The sequence below is a fragment of the Lactuca virosa genome, chromosome 9, assembly GCF_052849685.1.
Source record: "Lactuca virosa cultivar CGN04683 chromosome 9, Lactuca_virosa_CGN04683_v6, whole genome shotgun sequence".
Lineage (NCBI taxonomy): Eukaryota > Viridiplantae > Streptophyta > Magnoliopsida > Asterales > Asteraceae > Lactuca > Lactuca virosa.
In genome coordinates this window covers 70,486,821-70,514,514 of record NC_136434.1, presented here as the reverse complement: position 1 = coordinate 70,514,514, position 27,694 = coordinate 70,486,821, and the positions used below count along the sequence as shown (strand labels likewise).

Sequence of the window (27,694 nt, the reverse complement as noted above, 5' to 3'; positions counted from 1 at the left end):
GTATTTTTACGATGCTGATTATGAGATGTCACATAGACTCCAAAGGTAGAATATTGATAAAGAAATTGCTGGAAAGTTGATTCGTGTTCTTGCTACAAACCCATATGTGAAGACATTTCGAAGACTTGTTGATCTAGGGCCGCTTGACAATTACATAGACACTTTAAATGCATCGGTAGAACTTGATCAAAGGGTATACAACCGACCAACCACATCTGAGGTACCATAATAATTATTTTCTACTAATTATAAAATAAATATACCACGTATGAAATACAACAGTGCATATTACACACCATATTTAATCATGTCGTTCGTATCATAAAAACCTCAGGTCGCTGGTATTTGGGTTGAAGGTAACGACAACATAGCCGCATATAAACGAAGTATTATCGTTTATGGAAAATCCGAGAAACCGCAAACAATTCAATCTTATTGGGGATGTTATGATCCATTGTGTTATCCTTTATTTTTTTCCTAACGGTGAGTCTGGATGGCATTCAAAAATCCCAAGACATGGATTTTCCATCAATGATATTATTAATGACGACGAAGACATCGGGGATGATTTAGAAGGTACACATATCATAACTTTTAAAATTTTAGTTAACTTAACAAACATTACATTTTGTACACAACATTAATTCTTAATTTTTTTTCACGACATCAACATTGTGTAGACTCTAATACAAAAAAAGGGCGGAATACTGTATCTATGCGAGAGTACTACTGCTATAAGTTTCAAATTCGGCCAAATTATAATGTAATTTTGTTGGGAGGGAGATTGCTACAACAGTTTATAGTAGATATCTACATCAAGCTTGAGACTTCACGTTTGGATTTTTGTAGAAAAAACCAGTCCAAAATAAGAGCAGATTTATACCAAGGTGTTGTGGATTGTGTTAATGCCAGTGAGGTTCGACCGACTATGATAGGGCAACGTGTCGTGTTGCCTGCAAGTTTCATCGGAGGCCCCCGTGACATGCGGCGACGATTTCTTGACGCCATGACTTTAGTTCAAGATGACGGGAAGCCTGACATATTTCTTACAATGACATGCAATCCAAATTGGCCAGAAATAAAAAATGAGTTACTACCTTGGCAGACGGCCCAAGATCGACCAAGCCTTGTGTCAAGAGTTTTTCGTGCTAAGTTAGAGGATCTTAAGAAACAACTCTTCACTAAGCATGTACTTGGTGTAGTGGGTTCGTACGTTTATGTCATTGAGTTTCAAAAGCGTGGTTTGCCGCATGTGCATTTCCTCTTGATAATGATGCCTCCATACAAGCTTACTAATGCAGACCATTACGACAAAATAGTATGTGCTGAAATTCCAGACCCAATAAGGTATCCTAAAATGCACGAATTGGTTGTCTCACACATGATACATGGTCCTTGCGGTAGCTTAAACTCTGATTGTCCTTGTATGAATAATGAGCAAAAGAAATGTCGTTTTAGATACCCTCGACAATTCAATGAAACAACGTTACAAGGAAAGGACTCATATCCTGTGTATCGAAGAAGAGATAATGGTATAGAGGTGGACATACGAGGCAATAAGATGGATAACAGATGGGTTGTCCCGTATAACCCAAAGTTGTTAATGATGTTTAACTGCCATATGAATGTTGAGGTCTGCTCGAGTATAACCTCTATGAAATATGTGTTTAAGTATATTTACAAGGGTCATGACAAACAAGTTATCAATATTGATCCGGATGGACAACCAGTTGTTATCAATGAGATAAAACGGTATCAGGATGCACGATATGTCTCACCTCCTGAGGCAATATGGAGGATTTTTAGCTTTTCCCTTTCTCAGATATACCCTTGTGTGATGGCTTTGCAGGTGCATCTCCCAAATCAACAGTTGGTTAGGTTCAGTGAGGATGATATACTGACTAGCGTTTAATAGCATGGAGAGATTTAATAGCATTCAAAAGTAGGGTTTTAGTTAATGACTTGATGTAGTAGCTTCGAGTCGAGTTGGAGCTTACCTTATACTTTGCGCAGTTGAAAAACACATGGAGAGATTTAATAGCATTCAATGATTCACGTTGTTTTGTAGGAGGTTGTGTAGGACATAAGCAAGGCGGGGGACTCTCGTCACTAGACACAATTGCAAATGGTCGGATAAAAAAGATAACAATGCCATTTTATTTAGAGAAGAAGTTCGTAAAAGGGGAATGATATTTCAAGAGTGAGTTGCTCAAATCCTTGGTGTATGTGTTTAATATTGTGAGGGTTAAGACATCGGACATATGCGTATTTATGTGGCCTCATTAATCCAATTGATATCTATCTAAATTGTTGACCTATCTTGAAACAATGAAATCAGGTACAAGGTATACGATATGGGAGACTTTTACCAATAGTAAAAGCCTATGTGACACTTTTACATGTAGTGAACACCACATCCTAACATTTTTTTTGCCAATGGTAAATCTCATAGGTGAACTTCCACTTATGACAAATCTCAATGGTAAACCTTTTCTTATTTCTATTGGTCATTGCAATTTTCTTTTCTTTTTTCTTTTTTTAGTTTTAATATAAATACCATTATATACACCATTGGTAAATAAACCACCACATTCCATTCATAGGCAAAATATGACAAAAATTGTAAAAACTTATTTGACAAAAATTGTAAAAACTTATTTGACGCCCATATGACAACCTTTTACCATTTATAAAAAAAACTACCAAACCCTTTAGACTAAACCTTCTATTTCCCCTTTTTAAGAAGTTTTTTCTTATAAAAGAACAAAAAAGTTAACGAGGGACCAATTAAGCCAAAAGACTTTATAATGTTTTGACGTCAAATACCCTAATTATATAAAAAAAAGAAAAGAAAAAAAGAAAAGAAAAAGAGAATTGAGGCGCATGAGGCTGGGGCACAACAGTGCGTTTGGTTTTGCTCACTCTCGTAATTGGCTTCCTAAAACCCTAAAACAACAAACCATCCGCCATAGTCCATACAACACACTATCACCCCAACCTAACTTACATCTCTAAATCCATATCGATAAAGCAAAGATCTTAGAACATTTCACTGACGTTTGTAAGCTGGATCATCTTCAAAATTATATTGGATTGAAAAGGATCAGTTATTTGATTGTCGAGTTCAATGGAGCCGTGGGTTTCACTTGCATCTTCAATCCCGACTTCATCTACAAAGAAGCGGATTCGGATCTTTCGCAACGAGATTCCTTCTATCTTACTTAATTCAGGTCATTGCATGCTAATTCTACTTTAACTTGGACATATATGGTTCCTTGATTTTCATTTGAGATGTTATATTGTTATCTTCTTATTTGGTGATAATCTAGGAAGGTATTATCTTCGTATGCAACTTGAATTTAGGAAATGTAAATGTCCGTTTTTTTTTTTTTTTTTTTTTTTTTTTTGTTAATGTTACTTTCGAGCAAAGTTGTGCCCTGTTTGTGCCTTTTGCCACAATTATTGCCATCTTTAACTGTTTGTTTCTCTATTTGTCTAAACATTTACTCAATTTCAATACGCAGAGATGTCATCAGATTCAGCATCACAACTGGTGGATTTAATATTCATGACATTGTATATCTATGATGACCGAGGGTCAAGGAAAGCCGTGGATGATTTAATCATAAAATCTTTAAGTGAGGTTGTATTTATGAAAACATTTGCAGCAGCTCTTGTGCAAGCCATGGATAAACAGTTGAAGGTTCAGTCTCATGTTGGCTGCTCTAGACTTATGAGCTGGTCATGCATCCTTCTTTGTAAAACTCAGTTTATCTCCGCATCAAAGAATGCATTTAGCAGAGTTTCAGCAGCACAAGCCTCACTTCTTCAAATTAGCATACAAGGGTCTTCTCATGAACGCAGGGCTTGCAGAAAAGCTTTTATTCATTCCTTTTTAGAGGTTTGTTTCCAACAACTGACATGAACAGTGAACCTTATCTATGCATCTTACTTGATTATAATACCTCTTTTATTAATTCTTTATTTGTTTTTCTTCCATGCTTTTCAGTCGCCTGATATTTTCAGTCTGTACATGGAGGAACTAAAAGGTGGAAGAATCTCATATAAAAATTGTCCAGAGATGCTATGTGTAATGTTGGATTTTTCAACTTCAAAACCATCACTGTTTGATCAATGGAAGCCAGTGTATCTTGATATGTATGTGCAATCAGTTCTGAATGCAAAGGATAAGCCTTCAAAATCCCTAAGTGAAGCATTCCGTTCATTATATTTCCGTTTCTCACACGAAGATTTTAAGAATGTCATTGTTCCTTCATCTGTGAAGATGCTAAAAAGGAACCCTGAGCTTGTTTTGGAATCCATTGGGGTTCTTTTGAGACATGTTAACCTGGATTTGAGTAAGTATGCTGTCGAGATTCTATCAGTGGTATTATCACAAGCTCGCCATGCTGATGAAGGAAGAAGAGTTGCTGCATTGGATATTGTCAGATGTTTAAGTCAAAAGTCAAGTAATCCAGATGCTGCTGAGTCAATGTTTGGTTCTGTGAAATCTATAATTGGAGGGTCTGAAGGAAGACTCGCTTTTCCATACCAGAGAGTTGGCATGATAAATGCCATTCAGGAATTGTCTACATGTCCTGAAGGGAAATATCTTAGTAATTTGTCTCAATCTGTATGTGGACTTCTTTTGACCACTTACAAGGATGATGGTGGGTGCATACTGCATACTGCATACTTTCTTTGTGTTTGTGCGTGATCTTGTACACTTAGTTATCTGATTGACTTTTTGACTTCCAGGAAATGAGGAGGTAAAGCTTGCATGTTTGACTGCCTTAGCTTCTTGGGTTGCAAGATCTACAGATGCTATTAGGCCAGAAGTTGTTTCATTTATTGCATCAGGTCTCAAGGAGAAGGAATCACTAAGAAGAGGTTATCTTCGATGCCTACGAGTCATATGTAAAAATGCTGATGCAGTTTTGACTGTAAGGAAACTAAGTTTACTAACTAGTGTTGATATCTGAACTTATTTGTCACAAATGTTTTCATGTGGCTGATGTTTTTGTGATGCTTGCTAGCAGATATCTTCTTTGCTCGTGCCTCTTATACAGCTGGTAAAAACTGGTTTTACCAAAGCAGCACAACGATTGGATGGCATTTATGCGTTACTCATTGTGATGAAAATCGCAGCTGCTGATATAAAAGCAGGTGTTGATTTCTATTATTAGTTGCACCCTTAACCTATTTTCTATGTTTTTTTGCTTATATCCACTGACAGCTAAAAGTGGTTGTTCAAAATACTAATTTTTGAATTTCTTTTCTGAAGATGAAACTGTGTCGAAGGAAAAGGTCTTGTCTTTGATTTCACAGAATGAACCTTCAGTTGTCCCTGTAGCTATGGTAACTTATATTTTTAGTTAATAGATGCCCATTTGTTGTAGTTTTTACTTTTTATCTAATGTGATTGATGTTTAGGTTTCAAAACTATCAGTGGAGGACTGTGAAACATCTATTGAGTTGCTTGAGACACTCTTTATGGATCATGCTCACAGGTTATTTATTTATTTATTTATTTCTGCAACATTTAGTAATGTTGATTATTTTTTTATTAATGCTGAGAATCATCATTACCTATTTTGCAGAGTTTTTGAGACTCTTAATGTGAGATCACTCATGCAGGTGAAGTACTATGAAGCTGTATCATAAATTAAGTTTATCAGTATAAAATATAACCTGATTTTTTATACTGCAGCTTTTACTTACGTTTCTGTGTCACTCAAGTTGGGATGTACGCAGAGCAGCTTATGGTTGTACCAAAAAGATTCTATCTGCTGCTCCAAAACTATTTGAGACACTTCTAGTTGAATATTCAGAGCACCTCACGGTTGTTGGGGAAAAAGTATTAGCAAAGTTAAGGTACTAATTCTTATGTTTTTAACTTCATCAATGGTTTGTGTTTAAATAATACGCATTGATTTTTGACTATGTAATTTATAGTGAAACAGAAAATTCATTGGATGCTCAAGTTGCTTTTGTGCCATCTGTGGAGGTTTTGGTGAAGGCTTTGATGATAATATCATCTGGTGTTATGACTGCTGCACCTAGTTCCTGCATACGCCTTATATTCTGCTCACATCACCCATGCCTAGTTGGCACAGCAAAAAAAGATGCAGTTTGGAAGGTGAGCTAACTCTTATAACAGTGGTTCTATTTGGTGCACAGAGTAAATGGAATGTTTGGTTGGACATATATAAGTGTTTTACTATTAGTCAGATGTCTAAACATACTGATGACTTATGTCACCTTTTTTTTTTATTTTCTTTTTCTCAGAGATTGCAGAAGTGTTTGCGAGCTTATGGTTTTGATGTCATCGGACAGATAATGGCTGATGTCAGTCGCTTGTGTCAGGTAATTGTAGTTTCTATGGCTGTGGAAACTTTTTATGGGTAGAGTATTTTTTTTCTTAAGATTAAGGTTTTATGGCTAGTGTGACTGATAAAACCTTTTTATATATTATTAATTATTATTCACTCTTGATTGTGGTATAAAATATAATATATAGGGTTTGCTTGGACCAATGGGGTTGATGAGTACTAGTCATTTGGAACAAGAAGCTGCTGTACTTGCTTTGTCAACTTTGATGACCATAGCCCCTGCAGAAGTGTATGCAGAATTTGAAAAGGTAATTTTTATTTTTATTTGTGAACTTTCTCAATTAACTTCAGAATGATATCACTTTTGGTATTCAAAGCAATTTTACTGTTTTACATCACTGGACATTTGATCATTTTCAGCACTTGAAAAGTTTCCCTGATCGGGGTGCACATGATTTGCTATCAGAAAATGATATTCAGGTGAGCATAATATAAACACCAATCATGATTGAAAATAAAACCTTCCTTATTCTTTGATTTTCACGATTTCATGATTTCATGCAGATTTTCCGTACCCCTGAAGGGATGCTATCCACTGAGCAAGGCGTTTATATTGCAGAGTCTGTAGCTTCTAATAACTTAAAACAAGCAAAAGGCCGCTTCAAGACTTATGAGAACAATGACAACATGGTGATGACAATGGCATCATATTTTCATTAATTCTCTTCTAATATGATTTCTTAAGCAATGGTAATGACATAAAGCATGTTCAGGAAAATGGCAACTCCAATTCTTCTGGAAGGCGAGACACTAGTGGTAAAGAGCGATCTGGTGTGGGGAAGAAGGATGCAGGGAAACCAACAAAAAAGCCTGGCAAGTTATTTTTTATTATCTCTTTCTTAAACATAAGCAAATGTATTTATATTTTGCTTTTTCTTTTTTTGGTTAATCTAGATAAACAGAAGACGTCAAAAGAGGAGGCACGTGAGGTGCAGCTTAATGAGGAAGCTAATGTCCGTGAGAAGGTCATGAATATACAGAAGAATCTTTCCTTGTTACTGAAAGCTTTAGGAGCAATGGCTATAGCTAATCCTGTTTTCACACACAGTGAATTACTCTCACTGGTTAGTCTTTATATATTTCATATAACAGATTGGTTATCTTTCTTGATTCTAATTCACTTCTGATTATATTTCAGGTCAAGTTTGTGAATCCATTACTGCAATCCCCCATAGTTAATGAGGTGGCTTATGAAACAATGGTGAAGCTAGCAAAATGTCTTGCTCCTCCACTTTCTAATTGGGGGTTAGACATTGCTACTGTCTTAAGGCTAATTGCCACAACTGAACCTCATGTTTCATGGGATCAACTTTCATCACTTGGTGAGGGTGGTCACAGTGACAAGTCATTGAGTCTGTTTGAGAGAGTAATGCATGGATTATCTGTATCATGCAAATATGGCCCCCTTCCAGTCGATTCTTTTAGTTTCGTTTTTCCGGTAAGAATTACTAATTATTCATATCACATGACCTTAATCAATATAAGATTTTGAGAAAGACTAATGTTTCTTGTACTTGTGTTCAATAGATAATGGAGAGAATACTGTCATCTCCTAAGAAGACTAAGCTTCATGGTGATGTACTTCGGATACTTTTCCTACATATGGACCCAATATTACCCCTCCCCAGACTTAAAATGCTTTCAGTTAAGTTTCTAATTATCTACAAATTATTTCTTTTTTCTTTTTCATTTCTATTTTGCTTAACATATGGATACTCTGTGCTACTTGGCAGGTTCTATATCACGTGCTTGGGGCAATACCCTCCTATCAAGGGTCTGTTGGACCAGCATTAAATGAGTTGTGTCTTGGTTTGCAATCTGAAGAAGTAGCACCTGTATGTAGCATTTTAATTATTAGCAATGTAATCATATTTTCTTGATTCCCTTACAAGCCTAACTTTTCTTGACATTTCTACCCTCAGGCTTTATCTGGTGTTTATGCGAAAGACCTTCATGTTAGACTAGCTTGTTTAAATGCTGCAAAATGCATTCCAGCTATATCCAGCCGTTCTGTTCCTCAAGATGTAGAAATTGCAACCAGCATTTGGATCGCCTTACATGATCCCGAAAAGGTAGAAGATTCAATTTTTTTTAATCATGTATTAGATGGAAATCATTAGTTTATATCAAGTCTTTACCACATTATATGTAATGCAGTCGGTGGCTGAAGTGGCTGAGGATTTATGGGATCGTTATGACCATGAATTTGGGACCGATTATTCTGGACTCTTTAGAGCTCTTTCTCATGTGAATTATAATGTTCGTGTGGCTGCTTCTGATGCATTAGCTGCTGTATTAGATGAGTACCCAGATACTTTACAGGTGATTACTATTTTCTACCAACTCTTATCTGATTCATTTAAATATGTTATATATATATATGTTCTCATACAGATTGATGTTTGTGCAGGAATCTCTTGCGACTTTGTTCTCTCTTTATATCCGTGATAGTGGTGTTGGTGAGGATATGATTGATTCTGGTTGGTTAGGGAGACAAGGGATTGCATTGGCTTTACATGCTGCAGCTGATGTACTTAGAACCAAAGACCTTCCGGTTGTTATGACTTTCTTGATATCTCGAGCCTTGGTAAAGTTTAATTTTTTGCTCAAAGTTTTTGATATTTAGATTAGATATTATACAAATGCAGCTTTTGAACTTTTGATGATTTCAACTACAGGCTGATACCAATGCTGATGTTCGAGGAAGGATGATTAATGCTGGTATCATGATCATTGACAAACATGGAAAAGATAACGTCTCACTTTTATTTCCTATATTTGAAAATTACTTAAACAAAAAGGTCAGTATATGCTGTAAATCAAAATTTTCACTTAAGATTAAGTATGAACCTCCTAAAGTTAATATATAATCTTTCTTAGGCCTCGGATGAAGAGAAATATGATTTGGTACGTGAGGGCGTGGTGATCTTTACTGGAGCATTAGCAAAACATTTGTCTAAGGTTTGATTTTGGCAATCACTTAGAAGTAAATTTAAATTTTAAAGGTCTCTCTTTTTACTTTTTGATTTTCTTTTAACGTTTTCTTCTTGAACAGGATGATCCTAAGGTCCATGCTGTTGTAGAGAAGTTGCTGGAGGTGATTAACACCCCATCAGAAGCTGTACAGAGGGCAGTCTCAAGCTGCCTGTCTCCATTGATGAAATCGAAGCAAGTATGTATTAGTGTTTCTAATAGAAGTACAATAGTGTACATCTGAAACATTTTGAATTGAATCTTTTGCTGTTTTTATTTTTGGCATTAGGAAGATGCAATGTCACTTGTTACTAGGCTGTTAGATCAGCTTATGAAGAGTGAGAAATATGGAGAACGTCGTGGAGCAGCTTTTGGACTTGCTGGAGTCATCAAAGGATTTGGAATATCTAGTTTGAAAAAATATGGAGTTGCTACTGTTCTTCGCGAAGGACTTGCAAATAGGAATTCTGCCAAATGTCGCGAAGGATCTTTGCTGGCATTTGAGTGCCTTTGTGAAAAGCTTGGGAAATTGTTCGAACCGTAAGTTGTTCCCATTAATCAGTTTTTGTTTATTTATTTATTTATGTATTTCTATGTGTGTTAACACTGTCTCTCTGTTACAGGTATGTGATCTACTTGTTACCGTTGCTTTTAGTTTCGTTCTCTGATCAAGTTGTTGCTGTTCGGGAAGCTGCTGAATGTGCTGCTCGTGCTATGATGTCTCAACTTACTGCTCAGGGGATGAAGCTTCTCCTTCCTTCACTTCTCAAGGTCCCTCTCTTTTCCCTTCCTATTGTTATCAATAGCACAGGATAGTTGAGATTCTTATATGATTTATAACTTCATGATATTTTCAGGGTCTTGAAGATAAAGCTTGGAGGACAAAACAGAGTAGTGTTCAACTTCTTGGGTCTATGGCATACTGTGCTCCACAGCAACTTTCTCAATGTCTACCTAGGATTGTCCCAAAGTTGACTGAGGTACTTTGGACATAAAGACAATATCGACTTACATCTTTATTCTTTATTAGTTAATATAATCTAATTTCTGAATTTTTTTATTGATTTTAGGTGCTAACTGATACGCATCCAAAAGTTCAGTCTGCAGGGCAGACAGCACTCCAGCAGGTTTGATTATATTCTTATAATTTGTCTACCATTCGTGTTTTCTATGCTTATGGGTGTATGCAAATATGTAATATTGTAAATCTATTTGTGAATTATAGGTTGGTAGTGTGATAAAGAATCCTGAAATCGCCTCCCTTGTGCCAACTCTTTTGCTGGGTCTTACAGACCCTAATGACCATACAAAATATTCCCTGGATATTCTTCTTCAGGTAACAAAACATAGTTTTTATTTTTATTTTTATGTTTTAAGTTCTTATTTTGTCGGTTGTTTCTTGATCTTTCACAGACAACTTTTATAAACTCAATTGATGCTCCTTCACTTGCCCTTTTGGTGCCCATTGTTCACCGTGGTTTGAGGGAGAGAAGTGCGGAAACGAAAAAGAAGGCTGCACAAATTGCTGGCAATATGTGTTCACTAGTCACTGACCCAAAGGATATGCTTCCTTATATAGGATTGCTTCTTCCTGAAATTAAGAAGGTATAGCATGAGTATCCTTTATGTATGTTTAGTAATAATCATACTAATGTTATCTAATACATCACTTAAAACCAGGTATTAGTGGATCCAATTCCTGAAGTTCGATCTGTAGCAGCCAGAGCTGTTGGGTCTCTGATAAGAGGAATGGGAGAAGAGAACTTCCCGGATCTTGTTCCATGGTTGCTAGACACACTCAAATCTGACGGTAGTAATGTTGAAAGATCTGGTGCTGCTCAAGGGTTGAGTGAGGTCAGAATTTAGCTTATTTTATAATTCATAAATTCTGATTCTTTTGTCCAATTTTCAATCAAGTTATGGGGATTAAAGAATGTCTATTCATCTCTTTAGGTAGTGGCTGCTCTTGGAACTGAGTATTTTGAACACCTTCTTCCTGACATCATACGCAACTGCTCACATCAAAGGGCACCTGTACGTGATGGTTATTTGACCCTTTTCAAGGTTAGCTGCTTCTTCAACTGGTTTCATTCTCATTGTCTTTGTATTTCATATATCAGTTGTACATTTATACTCATAAGATTATTTCTCTTGTAGTATCTGCCAAGATCATTGGGTGTGCAGTTCCAAAACTACTTACAGCAAGTGCTACCAGCCATCTTAGATGGTAAGTTTTATCTTTGTATTCTTTTTATAATACATTAGATTAGATTTATGCACTTTTCTATATTGGAGCATATAATTAATATAATAAAACACACATTTGTCATCAGGTCTTGCGGATGAAAACGAATCTGTACGTGAGGCTGCACTTGGAGCTGGACACATACTGGTGGAGCATTATGCTACAACGTAAGTTGTTTCATTTACTTGCATGACTGATAAACGAATTACAAAAATAATGCCAATTGTCAAACAGTTATCAAAGTCTCATTATATTGATGGTCTTTTTTGTAAATATGCCAGGTCACTGCCTTTGCTTCTGCCAGCTGTAGAAGACGGGATATTTAACGATAACTGGCGAATCCGTCAAAGTTCTGTGGAACTTTTGGGTGATCTTTTATTTAAGGTTGCTGGGACTTCTGGAAAAGCACTTCTTGAAGGTGGCAGTGATGATGAAGGTGCCAGTACTGAAGCACAAGGGCGTGCAATCATTGAGGTTCTTGGCAGAGAGAAGCGTAATGAAGTGCTCGCTGCACTATATATGGTTCGAACAGATGTCAGCCTCTCAGTTCGCCAGGTAGGATATTCATATTATCCATCTCAATATTTTGTTTTCATTTCAGTTTGCCAGATATGTGAAATTTATTCTCCCTCTCCTATAGGCTGCCTTACATGTGTGGAAGACTATAGTTGTAAATACTCCTAAGACTCTCAAGGAGATAATGCCAGTCTTGATGAATACCCTTATCAGTTCCCTTGCTTCATCATCCTCAGAAAGGCGACAGGTTTGTCATTTTTGTTTATATATGTTTTTAAGTTTGTTGCATATTTTGGAAACTAAATTCTTGCTTAATATTGTTAAGGTTGCTGGAAGAGCATTGGGTGAGCTTGTGCGAAAGCTCGGGGAGAGAGTGCTTCCCTTGGTTATTCCTATATTATCTAAAGGCTTGAAGGACCCTGATTCTAGCAGACGACAAGTATATTATTTTCTTTTTGGTTTTTTCCTGTTCATCATTTAATTCTTGAATATAATAATTGTCAAAAAGCTGAATGTTTCTTGATTTACAGGGTGTCTGCATTGGACTGAGTGAAGTGATGGCTAGTGCTGGTAGGAGCCAGTTGTTAAGTTTCATGGACGATCTTATTCCCACCATTCGTACAGCTCTTTGTGATAGGTAACATTTATGTTTTTACCTTTTTCTCCTTCTGTTTGTTAGTTTCGGTTAGTACTTGATATGTGAAATCTATCTCTATCTCTATCTCTCTTACAGTGAGGTTGAGGTTCGTGAATCTGCAGGGCTTGCGTTTAGCACTCTGTACAAGGTACTTTTAATTTTAGCATATTTTTAAACTACCTTTTATCATTTGTGATGTTAATTATGTATCTGTAGAGTGCGGGAATGCAAGCAATTGATGAAATTGTCCCAACACTCCTCCGTGCTTTGGAAGATGATGACATGGCAGATACTGCCCTTGATGGCCTTAAACAAATTTTGAGGTATCAAGCACCACAATTTATATTTGTAGTTTTAAGATAATTTTACAAGTTACATGTATCAAATACTAAAAAGCTGCCTGGAATTATGACAGTGTCCGAACAGCAGCTGTGTTGCCTCATATATTGCCAAAGCTTGTTCATCTCCCTCTCTCGTATGTACCTGGCATCCAAGTTTCCATCTCTCTTACTTAGACACTTTGGTTATATATATATGATGCTAACTGTTGATGGAAACATGGTTTCCATTCCAGTGCTTTCAATGCACATGCTATAGGAGCTGTTGCGGAGGTTGCAGGTGCTGGTTTAAATGTCCATCTTTCAACAGTTCTTCCTGCTTTGCTCTCTGCAATGGGAGATGATGATCATGCGGTATGAAGTTGTTAGTGATCTTGATAAAATTGCTTCCATTTTCATGCTAAGTTGGCTTCTTATTTGTAATATAGGAGGTCCAAAATCTTGCAAAGAAGGCTGCAGAAACTGTGGTGTTGGTAATTGATGATGAAGGGACTGAGTATTTGATATCAGAACTTCTCAAGGGGGTTGGAGATAACCAGGTAAGGCTCTGTAGAATATATCATAAATTTTCTCTTCCACTCTGTATATCAGACTCTTGACATATGCTGTTATAACTTGCAGGCTTCAACTAGGCGCAGTTCTGCATATCTACTTGGATACTTTTTCAAAAACAGTAAATTGTATCTGGTGGATGAAGCTCCAAATATGATATCCACCTTGATCATTTTACTAAGTGACACAGACTCTGCCACTGTATCGGTAATGTTTCATTTATCTTACTGTTTATTACCATTTTTTTTTTATATAAAACTTCATCATTTATATCATATATAATACATAACAGGCTGCCTGGGAAGCACTTTCTAGAGTTGTTGGTTCAGTCCCGAAAGAAGTTCTCCCATCATATATAAAATTAGTTCGTGATGCTGTATCCACATCTAGAGACAAGGAACGTAGAAAGAAGAAGGTTAAATATATATTCAATAATAATTATTTCATGATTTTGCTTTGTTAGTTAACACACATGTAACTTACACAAAGAAATATTTGTTGATGATTATAGGGTGGGCCAATTGTTATACCTGGGTTATGTCTCCCAAAGGCTCTTCAACCATTGCTTCCCATATACCTTCAGGGCCTAATAAGTGGGTCTGCAGAATTGAGAGAACAGGCTGCTCAAGGTCTTGGAGAATTAATTGAAGTAACAAGTGAAAAAGCACTCAAGGAGTTTGTTATCCCTATTACAGGGTAACTACCATTCCTAGGACTTTATTAGTCTCTTATTTAATTCTATTTTTTTTTTTTTTGCTTGACTTGTGTTGTCTATTTTATGATGATTCCAGGCCTCTGATCCGAATTATAGGCGATCGATTCCCATGGCAAGTGAAAAGTGCTATTTTGTCAACTTTGACCATCATAATAGCAAAAGGAGGGATGGCTCTTAAACCTTTTCTCCCTCAGCTACAAACCACCTTTGTCAAATGCTTGCAGGACAACACAAGGTAAGATTTCCTTTTCTACTACCATCTTTTGTTTATTTGTATTCCTTTTTACATGAGGGCATTCTCGTCAAATTACAGGACTGTTCGTTCAAGTGCTGCTCTCGCACTTGGTAAGCTTAGTGCACTAAGCACAAGAGTTGATCCCCTAGTTGGGGATCTTCTATCCAACCTACAGGCATCAGAAGGTGGGGTCCGCGAGGCAATACTGGTCGCCCTAAAAGGCGTTGTCAAGCATGCTGGAAAGAGTGTTAGTGGTCCTGTTAAGACTCGTGTTTTCGATCTCTTACAGGAGTTGATATACAACGATGATGACCAAATACGAAGCTCTTCAGCAAGAATTCTAGGCATCATATCAGAGGTGAGGTTCATGTCACTTTTTTTAAAAAAAAAACTTACTACAGTTGATAATATTTATTATCCGCTAACTTTTATTCAATTAATAATTACAGTATTTGGAAGACGATCAAATTTCTGAATTACTAGAGGAACTCCCGGAAAATGCTTCATCGCCTACCTGGACCACTAGGCATGGGTCACTTCTTACAATCTCATCCATGCTAAGACACATTCCTACTGTAATATCAGCATCTCCATCATTCACAGTAGTTACAGACTGCCTCAAAAATAGCTTGACCGATGAAAAGGTTTGGTCAACTTTCAGTCAATTTAGTGAAACATTAAAAAAAACTTCCTGATATATATTTTTTTGCTTGTGTAGTTTCCTGTTCGTGAAACGTCAACTAAAGCATTAGGAAGGCTTTTACTTCATCAAATTCAAAAGGATCCATCCAATTCAAATGCACACAAGGCCACTCTTGTCTCCATTGCTTCTGCCATGCAGGATGATTCCAGTGAAGTCAGAAGGAGGGCATTGTTTGCACTTAAAGCAGTTGCAAAAGTACCTTTTTCCCTTATTTTTTTTTTTAAACATATTAAAAAAACATGTTTTATTAACATTAAGGTTAACTTGATTAATGCAGGCAAACCCTAGCATAATAACAATCCATGTTACTGTATATGGTCCTGTGCTTGCTGAATGTTTAAAAGATGGAAGCACACCCGTGAGACTCGCAGCTGAAAGATGTGCCTTGCATGCCCTTCAGTTAACAAAAGGTATATCTAATATCTATATCTATATATAATATCATATTTTGTTTCTTTTTCTTATGTAAATTTTTTTCAGGGACTGAAAATGTTCAAGCAGCTCAAAAATATATTACTGGCTTAGATGCAAGACGGATATCAAAGCTTTCTGAATACAGGTACTGTTTATTTAGAATTCACATTTAAAGAGTCTACAAAGATAATAGCCATTCAATGTATTCAAGTTTTTATTATAACCATTTGTCTCTTGCAGTGATGATAGCGATGACAGTGAGGATGACTCAGCAAGTGGTTGATATTTGATAATGTGTGTAGATTCTAAGGTGGTTTTGGTGTTGATTTATAGGGTAAAAGTTTTCCAAAGGCTCAATGAGAGGTTCTTATCTACATTTTTGTATCCATAGGATAAACTACATGCATTTATTTATTATAGAATATAAAGAAATCAAGTACCCATTTTTTTCAAATGGGTTCGCAGCTGCTACTTGTGAGTTGTAATTTTGACAAGTTTTTATTTATATGAATGTCGTGATTAATGGAAAGTTTCTGCCGTGCAAAATCAACTTTTGCCCCAAATATTAGGTGTAGTTTGTTTTTGTGCAATATTATGATAACAACATAAGTAGCCTATTACGTTTGCTGTTTAATTTGAAATGGCCTTCACAATAATGGGTCAAGTTATGGAAGATCAAAGTGGTCTGGTCATACAAGGGGAGTCATGTTGAGATTCTGAGAAAGTGAGTCATTGATACTCATGTACTAGTCTTAATGTAGTGAAGTATTACAATCAAGGTTCACTATATAGATATGGAGTCCATGTGGATTCTAAGTATGTATAGGGTATGATAAATGGTATGCAAATGTATAGGGTATGACAAATGGTCGATATATTACGAATAAAATATGGTCGTATGCAACTTGATTGTGAGTTTTGAGAATGTTTGAAGTTTCCTCAGAGAATGGACTTTGTGGTTTGGTGAAAAGCATGGTATCATCAATTACATGCTTGCACACGTGAATAAAGTGTATATAAGAATTTAGGAACACTTTGACCATAAAGATAAGAAACCCCTAAATAAAGAAGTGTGTTTGGATAAAGTTTAGTGAAGATATCATTAAGGGATTGATTGTGATTCACGTACGGGAAGAGAAAATTTAGTTAGATGTTCTCATATTCTTGCATAAGTGATTTTGATGACAAAATCTTTTTTTAAGGGTAGGTGAAATGTAACAATCATGTTATTTATGAACTTGTGGTTCATATACTATTAGGGATATGTGTTGTTTCAAGAGAAGACCTTTTGTGATAATAGGTATGTTGCTTTAATGGAAGTATATTACCTTGATGAGTAACATAGTAAATGGGTAGTATCAAAGATAAGAAGGCATTTCATTGCTAATCAAGCATAATTAATAATGGTGGCATTCTATGAGATGGTTCGTAAGAGTTACAAGTTGATGTGCTTGAATGCTTGTAAGTATGACTTAATAGATGTTGGGTTTTCTTAGTTGAAAGTATGATGCTTAAATAGAAAGAATATGCCTTATTTGGTGTAAGTGAGGAGAGTGTGTCATCATTTATGTTCATAATATGTTAAGTTGCACAAGTGTTATGAAGTAGTTCACATGATACACTTGTTGTTAGACTTGAGTCCTTGTGGATATGAATGGTGTTTTGAAGGAATAAAGTATAAATCAAAATACATTGATTGATTGGTTTAAAAAGTTTGTGACTCTAAAATATTTAGTCTTATTGTTTCATATTTTGTTCACTAAGGTAAGAAAACATGGGAGATCACTTGTGAAATTATTTGGAGATCTTAAAGGCTTCAAGAACAATTCTGAAATGGATTCCACATCTTAGTTGAAGTCATCATTAGTATAGTAAGGTTTCATTTTTCTCTATCACCTATGAATTTTGAGAATCAAATGATGAGATTCCTCATTGAAAATTCATGTGTTACTGAAGTCTCGTCATAGAAAGGACTTTTTGGTTTGGTGAAAGTATGATCCTTAGTTTAGGAAGAAATTTGGAACCATAATGTATATAAATATAATGTACGTAACTACGCACACAATATGATATATGTATCGTACTTGACTAACTGATGCATCAAATGTATTATCATCAATTACATTATTGAATGGGTGAGTAAAATGTATATAAAACTTTGGGTACACTTGATCATAAAGATGAGAAACCCCAACATAAAGAAGTGTGTTTAGTTAAAGTTCATTAAAGATATCATTAAGGGATTGATTATGATTCACATACTAAAAGTTAAAATTTGAAGTTAGATGTTCTCATATTCTTACATAAGTGATTCAGCTGACGTATTATTCTTTTAAGGGTAAGTGAAATATAACAACCCTGTTTTTTATGGACTTGTGGTTCATATACTATTAGGACCGTTGGACACATATGTGTTGTTTCAAGAGAAGACCTTTTAGGATAATAGGTATGTTTCTTTAATTTAAGTATACTACCTTAATGAGTAACGTGGTAAATATGTAGTATCAAAGATAAGAAGGTATTTCATTCCTGTTTAAGCAAAATTAGTAATGGTGGAATTCTATGAGATGGTTCATAAGATGTAACATCCCAAATTTCCAATAATTTTTTTTTCATTTTCAAGTAACGAAATCATTTCCATAAAATATAAAATTCCAATCACATTTGTTTTCAAAATCCATAACATCAAACATTTTATTCATAATATAAGAGTATCCCCAAATAAAATGCCGGAGAGTGCATGCCGCGCCATCACGCTGGGCTCTTACCCTTAGACCCTGAAGTACCTGAAACAACTGTAATAACCCGTTATTTCCAGCCTATGAAAGTCAACAAAAAGTCAACAAAAGTCAATGAAGGTCAATCAATGTCAAAATATTAGAAACCATTTGATTTAATCATAATTATAATTATGTATATTTATTAAGGAAATCAAATAGCCCATACCGAAAATACCCTTCTTTGAATCCGAGAAATCTCGCAGGTCCACTAGCCTCGGACCGAAAACGAGATTTCGGTCAAAGCAGCAAACCTTCGCGAGACCCCCACCTCCTCGGACCGCAAACGAGATTGCGGTCAAGACCAAAATCGGGTTCTCGGCCGCAAACACTTCGGACCGCAATCCCTTTTCTCGGCCGAAATCAGCTACTTTATGACCGAAGACTCATTTCCTCGGGATGAGTTCTAGGCCGAAAACCCATAATATCTAGATATTATTCTTTGAACCGCCTCATATTTTACTCCATATAAAAGATACATTTCGAAAATATCTTATCATACAACATTTACAGTAAACAAAATCCTTCACGTTTTCTCTCAAATTATCAACCTTCTTTTGCTTTCACTTCAAGTTCTTCACAAACATCTTCATACCACTCCTAAGTTTTATTCATAAAAATAGTGTTATTTAACACTTTAAATTATTAGATTACCTAATTTATATCCGTTAATATGTGTTTAAACTATTAGGATACGACTATCGTTACGTACTTTAAATCGAAGTCACCGATTCTATTCCGTTATCAAAACCGTTATCACACTCGAGGTGAGTTCATACCCCTACGTTTTCACAATTTTTAAATTGTTTTAGGGGGGAATACAAGTAAAACACAAGAAATCTTGTGTTTAAAAATATAAATTTCTTATTATATTTCTTACCGTAATATACAGTTAAACGTGAAATTTACTAAATACACAAAATATCGTTACTATTGAATTTACAAATGATTTACAAAACATGTTAAAACGCAACGATTTTCACAACAACACGGAAACAAACTTATAAACTATAATAGGTATAGTTTATGGAACAAAGATACTATTTTACAAAGTTCAGGTTACAACTCGGAAACAAACTTATAAACTATAATAAGTATAGTTTATGGAACAATGATACTATTTTACAAAGTACATGTTAACATATAAAGGGTTTTCAGATAACAGATAAACAAAAAGGGTTTTAAGTTATTACTCGTAAAAACGTTAAAGCAATTTGTGAGATGTCTTTGTGTACTTATCTAAGTACTGGTGAAAGTCCTGACTTATAACCAGAGTCCCTTGTAGGGAGAGAGCGAGATATTTGGGTATAGATCTATTTGGGACTGACAATCCCACATCCCGACTGTTAGCTACAGTCAGGCCGGCAGGCCTGGGGTGACAAATGTCGTTAACATTCCGACGTCTGAAAAACGTCACGATCAGGCCGACTGGGTTAGTATGGTTAGAAGAACTCACAAGGAGAAAACAACGGCATATTTGCGAATAATATATTTCAAATAATTTTATTTGAATATTAACTTTACATTCAGATTTCAGGGCAAAACCCAACTTCAACTAGTTTTACTTATGAATAAAACTAGGTATCATTAAATTAAGTATGGTAATTATACTTGTACATTTCGGTCTTGGAATGTTTAAGACTACAAACCGGTTTCATGAAAAAATACAGGATTTTCCAGGATAAACATCATTATTTTACAAGTAAACATTTTACAATTTGACTTTCTGAAAACAGATACAATTACTTACCGAAAACAATGCTTTACAATAGAAAGGGTGAAACTAAGAACATCTTTATGAAAGACTTAACACTTATTTACAAACTAGTATAACATAAATGACCCCTAATTGTTAATTATATGATTCTTTAGCGTATACATCAGAGTTATATATAACTAATATCCGATAGGCAGTGGAATGTGTGATTTCCGCCTTACTTCCTGTTCCTTGTTTGGTTGTGGGCTTAGGGCAGAATTACCATATCGACTGCCCGTTCGATATTAGTCATATATAATTAGTATACACTTAGTAATTATAACAACCATAAAAAATCATGCCATATTTAAACTTTTAAAACATTTCCAAAACCAGTTGATTATTACAAAACTTGTTTTCAAAATATCCAATGTCAGAATTTCCCAGAACCAAATCATAAAAATCATAGGAGGTGTACGATCACGCCTTCGCCTTCCCGCGATCGTCAGAAGTACCTGAAACAAAATCAACAACTGTAAGCTCGAAGCTTAGTGATTTCCCCCAAAATACCAACGCTATACATATATAACCATATCATATAACAAACACAACATGCATAATGAGCCATCAGTCTGACTGGACCGACTCGCAGGCCATCAGTCTATCTGGACCGCTCTCCGAGCCATCGGCACGTCTGGACCGCCTTCTCGAGGCCTTCAACCTATCCGGACCGCTCACTGGGTCTTCGGCCTGACTAGTATGCCCTAACCGGGCCTGCAGTCTATCTGGTCCGCCCTGGGTGTCTTGGCCTACAGGACAAAGCAGTACCAGCCTCAACCCAATCCCAATCCCAACAAACATGTGCACATAATATCATACGCTAGCAATGCAATAATAGATAGTCATACAGATCTAACAGATCACTAACATGGCAACCATCCTATGGCCAGGATACCGATCTAACCGATCAATAACATAGAAACCATCCTATAACCACGATATCGATCTCTAACATAACAACCATCCTATAACCAGGATGTGACAACCCAAAACTTCTACCTGGTACATCTAGGCAGTCAATCTAAGTTAAACTCATTTCTATTAACTCCTAACACTAATTAAGGGTCCATTTAAGCGTTCTAAGCTTGAGTATAGCCAAGGTTGAGGTTAGGAATGAGTCAGCAAGCCATAGGGTGACAAAACCGGGCCATACACACCCTTAGGGGGAGTGTACGGCTGTACACATGGGTGTGCGGCCGCACACTCATCTCTTGGCTGCAAACTCACTCCTAGGCAGCACACCCACCCCTATAAAAAGGGTAGACCCCTTTCCTTTCATTCCTTTAACACCTTGGCAACACACCACTCCATTTCTCTCAAGCTTCTTCAACCACAAACCCTCCCAAGGCCTCAAAAACGTGAGTAATCCATCCATTAGCTTATTGTGCTTGAAGAGCCTCTTGATCTAAGCCTTTATTAATCATGTCCCGTCATGTTCTTCATCTCTTTGAAGAGTGCGGCCACACACCCACATAAGGTGGCCTCACACTCCTAAAAGACCCTCCAAAGTGAGAGTTTGGCTTCCATCTTCGAGTTAGACATGACCATAGCCTTGCTACACCTTGGAATTGGCATTTTGGACACAAAACTTGAAGGGTGTACGACCACACACACCTTTGTGCGGAAGCACACTCCTGTGTGCGGCAACACACTCCTGTGTGCGGCAGCACGCTCCTGTGTGTGGTAGCACACTCCCTTGTGCGGCAACACACTCCTTTGTGCGACCACACACACACACCCTAGGACCACAAACCCATTTCTAAGACCCTTAATTTGTACTACCACTAAGTATGGACCTAGAACACTTCATGGATGCAAGTATGAACCTTGAAAACACCTCAAAGTCACCCTCCATCATGAGTGTACGGCCGCAGACCCCTTGGGCCGCACACCCATGGCCGCACACACCTTTAAGGTGGCCATACACCTCCCTCATTCAGTCCTTTAAGGTCCTAGCACTTAGTGCAAGTAGTTCCAAGTTCCTAGAGTGGTTCTCCATCACATCTAGTGGTGAAATACCTTCATTTGACATCCTTTATGTGTCATTACTTGTTAATTAGGATCAAATTGTGTTCAAGGCTTCACTTGAACATCCAACATTTCCGTATCGATCCTTCATTCAAACCACTTGCCCGAGGTAAGTTCATACCCCTACGCTTTTCCGAGTTTTTAATGTTTTCAGGGGGGGGGGGGGGGAATACAAGCAAAAGCATAAGGAATCTTGTGCTCAAAATATATTATTTTGTTTAAGATAATTATATTTTCAGTATGCTTTTAATACAGAAAACAGTTTTCACCAAATGATTAAGAAATCAACTCGTAGAAACAGTTTTCAAAACTAGGGTAACGAACTTGTGAATCATGTAGTAAAATGTATTATTTTATAAAGGATTCATGCAAATCATAAAAAGGATTTTCAGTATTATTACTTGTAAATTTGTTAGTTTAAGTTGGAGACACGCCCTTGGTAACACTCCCACAAAATCAGAGTGTAGGACTAGCACTTGTGACCAGAATCTCTTGTAGGGAGAGCGTGACTGTTGTGTATAGATCTATACGGGGCCGACAATCCCGCACCTTGCTGCTAGCTACAGTTGGACCTGCAGGTCTACGGGTGACAAAGTCATAAAGGATACCGGCCCTGTTGCGGGCCATATCCAGTCAGTTATGGTCATGAAACTCACAATGTAGATAACAGAGATTTACTTCTGTAATAATGAATCAAGTGAACTAACCTCAAAGTAATAATCGATTTGATTACTGGAGGGTATTAATAGTACCTTCAGGATTTAGTTCATCGCGTTTTCTTTTATTAGTTTTACTTATGTAATAGGGCTAATATACCTCACTGGGAGTAACCAGGGTTTTTAAAAGAAAACTACGTTTATCGATATAAGTATGGTAGATACTTGTACACCTCAGTTTAGAACGGATAACCAACCATCAACTTTTAGGGAAAATATAGGATTTTCCCGGGATAACTCGGCTTTTCATAAACGGTTTGTTTAACAAGCAACTAACGGATATTCATATTCATTCCACGATACCTTGGATTGTACATATCTTGTATGAATCTGGAAGTCATGGAAGGAATGGGTTTTCAAACACGCTTTTCATAAGAAAATATAGGATTTTCTTGAGGAACAGTTTTCAAAAGGATCAAAGAACATTTTCCACAAAAACTAAATGCTTATGAACTCACCAGATTTATGCTGATATTCTTTCAAAACTGCTTGTATTCTCAGGGAATTAGTAGACGGGTACTTCTAGGCTTTTGGAGAAGTCGGCGCGTTAGAGTCACGTCTTTCCATTTTACTTTTGATATGAACAAAACTATGTATTAAACAATGTAAACCTTTTTCACATATGTATTCAATGTCTGGTTGTGTTTACTATGCTTGCTATGATACAATTGTTGTGATATTACGCATGACGTCAACCACCCCCGAACGTTTCCATCGTTCCGGTTTGGGGGTGTGACAGATTGGTATCAGAGCCCTTGTTTATAGTGAACTAAGTATACTGAACCTTACATGGTATACAACTATAAACATTAAGGGGCCTAAGTGCTCTAAAGTAAAAGTATACTTTCAAAAATATAAGTATTTTTATAAAAAGTATACAAGTTTACCTAGGTACCGGAATCAGTGTCATAAGTAGAACAAAACAAAAGTATTTGGATGTTGGACATCGCGGTTAAACCTGGGCAGTTATGTACTCATGTCTAGGATCAATATAGCCTGATCAACCATATTCATTCGAGACATGACCAACATGTGCTTGGGAGTGACTGTGGTGTTGCAGCAAGCCTAAAACTTACCTAGATACCAAAAGAGTTCTAGAACCAAACATAAGGATTAAAATACTATAGGAGTATTTTAGGATGCTATAACGACCGAACCGGAAACTTACCCAAAAATCCATTCTTCAAGAATCAATCATGTAACTATAATACATTGGAGGTATTATAGATTCGATGCCTATTAACTATCCCTTTACCATCACCTCGCGTAAATAGCATGGCTGGATTCCATCATCCTGGCGACCCGTACTTTCCCAACCAAGGAGATGATGGATGGATCGAGCCATAGCCAGAAGGGAACCATGAAATTACTTTGGACGATGACTTTGCCGAACCATTTCCTGAAGAGACTGACTCGGAACCCGAAGTCGAGAACCTACCTCAGATGGCCCCAATACCAAATCCTAACCCTCGAGTTGGATTCCAAGGTCCAACGCCTATGTGGGTCGAGAGTTTGAATAGGTGGAGCCACGAGCAAGGCCAACCCCTCCCATACGACGGAAACCACAACTTTTACAATCTGAACGAAGGAGGCCCCACAGACAGGGCCTTCCAATCCTGATACGCCGAGTGGCTCGCAATGTGGAGCTAGGTATGGCAACCCTTCAACGAACTGTGGAGCTCGAAGCGGATACGTACACCAGCACAGATCACATTCGTTGCCTCGAGATTTCTCATGCGAGAGCTGCAAGGAACAATGAAGCTCTGCAGCGAGAGTTAACTACTGTTGGATTAATGTCTAAGTCCATAACTATAATTGGTAAGATTTGACCTGACCCGGCATGGTCCATTTGGGTTGAATGGCATCGGGATAATTGGATAGACAAGATGAGGAAAAAAGGATACTAGTGATTTATATTAATATATTATAAGTTCTAATATATTAATATATAATCATATTATTTAATTAGTATTGATCAAGAATTAATTTATAATTAATTAAGTGATCAAAAGGAACTAATTAAATATGGACTCTAAGATATATGTGTGTGATGGGCCAAGTTCATTTAGGTTGGGATAAGCTTTCATGGATAGTCCATGGAGTGTTTAACCCATGGATCATATGAAATGAAAGGTCATGGGTATTAGGGTTTAACCCTAATCTCCACACTATATAAAGATGTCCTTGGTTGGTGAAATTGGAACTAGTGTGTGTACACAAAAGGGCAAAGCCGATTTCACTAGACAGAATCAAAGTATCCTTATTCTCAAGGTTATTCCAAGTGTTCATGGTGTTGTGTGAACCATTTGAGGTGTCACACTTGGGGCACTAGGCACTCAAGCTTCATGAAGACAAGTTACATCAAAAAAAGGTATGTGTTCTATCTATTTTATTACCCAAGTATATGATATTTGTATGCTAGTATAGGGTAATATCTTGGAAACTTCATATTTGCATGTATAATAGAGAAAACATAGATCCAAGGTATTTAGGGTTGTATGTGCACCATAGGATGTTGTAGTATACTAAAACCCAACAGTGGTATCAGAGCCATGAGTTGTTTTCTGTTATATTCATGCAAATGTTTGATTTTCAAAGTTGAAAAAAAAACATGAAGTTTGTCAAATTTTAAGATAATTACTTGTTTTGTGAAAAACTAATTATTTGTAAAATTTGAATCATTTGCTATATGAGTTGAATTAGGTCAAATTTAGTAAAAGATAAAATGATATGATTATTTTATTAGTTTTAAAAGTTTGATCTAAATGTTTTAAGGAGTTACAAATTTTGTCATAAAATTTTGGAGCTCAAAAAGTTTTTTTTTAAGTTGTGATCTTATGTGTTTTGAAACCTCCATAAGTTATGGATAAGAAAAGGTTTTAATTTTTTTTTTTGTTTTTATGGAGTTACAAAATTTGGTGTTAATGTTTTAAAGAATTCCATAACTTATTCTTAAGTTATGGAACATGAAAAGTTTCATCATAAAACAAACATTTAACTCCATAAGTTATGGATTACCAAAAGTTCTATGTTTCCTTGATTTATGAGTTAGTTTAGATTAATGGAAAAAAAATTTGTGTTTTAGTTGTTTTCAATCCTAATTAATCTAAAAGTTGTTCATAAAATGTGTTTTTTTTGTAACTTGTCCTCAAGTTATATGAAAAGTCACATTTATGAATCTTAAAAACTCATAAATATGCCTTAGGTTACAAAAAAAAATGAAGAGTCTTTTCTTATAAATAGTTTTTATGGCTCCATAACTTGTCCTCAAGTTATGGATGTCCAAGAGTCTCTTCATTAAAAGTTTTAAAGCTTTACTTAAAACTCATAAGTTATGAAAATCCAAGAGTTTTGAATAGTTTCAAAACTTGCCCTCAAGTTTTGGAATTTGAAAAGTTTTCTCTAATGAATACTTTAATTCCAAGTTAAGCCCTTAGAATTTTAAAAGTTAAAATTTAACCCTTATACTTTATAATATTATAAGTTAATAATATATATATGTGTATAAGAGCAAGTCAGTCTTACCATTAGTAGGCCTCATTCACGAAGCCGGTCTATAAGGGGGGTATAAGGTTGTTGCCTATAAAATGGCAGCTTAATGGGTGTCCACTCTCACCCACCGCTTCCTTGACTGGTGGAGGGTTGTTAGCCAAACAGGTAGGACAGGGACTATAATTCTCCCTTCATTAAAAGTATTAATGATAAATACTAAGTAACTAAACCTTTTATTAATTCCCAATCTTAGTTACTTAGGAAAATGTGAATAAGGTGCTAATCAATGAAATTACACTTTGCACTTTGTTTAAACCGTTAGTGGAGCGTGTGTGGTTAACCGACACACTAACCTGGATTTAACAAAGTAGGCAAAGGGTAACTTAATATTTATCATAGTATCGGTGGAGCTCGTGTGGTTAACCGGCACATCGATTGAGGGGTAAATATTAAGGGTACCAGGTATATTTGCATGGTTACTTCACACCTTGTTTTGTGATCCTCGACATCCCAGTCACAAAACCTGAAGGGCACAATCGAGATTCCAACATGCCATTGAAAGTTCAATGTATCTCAAAAGATCTAGGAGTTTCAAATCCAATTAAAACTTAATTATATTTCGTTTTTCATGGTGGAAATTGGTAAATCGTCATTTACCTACCTTCAACTATTTTATAACTTGGATTACGGCATCCCTCTTCCAGTTATAAATAGGTTGTTGGGTCCTAGCCTTAATATTTCATATTGGGTGTTATATTAAGGACTTTAAATCAACTAAACTTGAATATCTCCCAAAAGATATCTAGTTCAGACATCTATGATCTTCCCAAATCTCTTGGAACTACACTTCCTCCACCTCCTCCAATTATTCTCCCTAACCCACAAGTTCAAGGTCACTCAAGCCCTATTGGCAAGGCAAGGTCTAGGTGTGATCACATCTTGGAGATGAAGTCACATATTGACAAGCCGAGAGAGTTGGGTGTCAAAGTCTTGAGAAAGTTGGTGGTTCAATCACTTTCTAAGTCACATAGTGAGTTCCTTTGGGACTCCTATGAAACAGACTATGACAAGACCCGATCTTATCTATTTGCTTGGTACTACTGAATCAGCTATGATTTGGAAGGCTAGTAAAGCAAATTTGATTAGAAGATCGACTTCCCAAAACTTTATGGACATTAACAATGATGACACTGGAAATCCAGAAA

The 27,694-nt window shown here is 36.3% G+C and overlaps 2 protein-coding genes across 2 annotated transcripts; both read left to right on the top strand.

Moving 5' to 3' along the window:
• Window positions 1–715: 715 nt before the first annotated feature.
• Window positions 716–1,912, top strand: LOC145139368 (uncharacterized). The gene has a single exon (XM_079073215.1). It carries the CDS (start codon window positions 716–718, stop codon window positions 1,910–1,912), a length of 1,197 nt encoding a protein of 398 aa, XP_078929341.1.
• A 980-nt stretch (window positions 1,913–2,892) lies between these two features.
• ILA (putative protein kinase regulator ILITHYIA) lies at window positions 2,893–16,249 on the top strand. Its single transcript, XM_079071220.1, has 54 exons — window positions 2,893–3,230; window positions 3,525–3,901; window positions 4,010–4,670; window positions 4,759–4,943; window positions 5,040–5,166; window positions 5,285–5,358; window positions 5,434–5,510; window positions 5,601–5,637; window positions 5,711–5,874; window positions 5,956–6,139; window positions 6,289–6,366; window positions 6,521–6,640; window positions 6,753–6,812; window positions 6,897–7,022; window positions 7,106–7,205; window positions 7,287–7,456; window positions 7,531–7,830; window positions 7,920–8,036; window positions 8,126–8,227; window positions 8,315–8,464; window positions 8,550–8,714; window positions 8,803–8,979; window positions 9,071–9,193; window positions 9,273–9,353; window positions 9,448–9,564; window positions 9,655–9,905; window positions 9,989–10,136; window positions 10,223–10,345; window positions 10,436–10,492; window positions 10,591–10,701; window positions 10,779–10,970; window positions 11,046–11,219; window positions 11,319–11,429; window positions 11,523–11,592; window positions 11,699–11,777; window positions 11,892–12,165; window positions 12,251–12,373; window positions 12,452–12,565; window positions 12,657–12,763; window positions 12,860–12,911; window positions 12,980–13,086; window positions 13,179–13,238; window positions 13,338–13,455; window positions 13,530–13,640; window positions 13,723–13,860; window positions 13,946–14,068; window positions 14,165–14,349; window positions 14,445–14,603; window positions 14,682–14,961; window positions 15,053–15,247; window positions 15,322–15,501; window positions 15,584–15,716; window positions 15,787–15,865; window positions 15,961–16,249. Exons 1-54 carry the CDS (start codon window positions 3,128–3,130, stop codon window positions 16,001–16,003), a joined length of 7,872 nt encoding a protein of 2,623 aa, XP_078927346.1. The 5' UTR covers window positions 2,893–3,127; the 3' UTR covers window positions 16,004–16,249.
• Window positions 16,250–27,694: the final 11,445 nt, after the last annotated feature.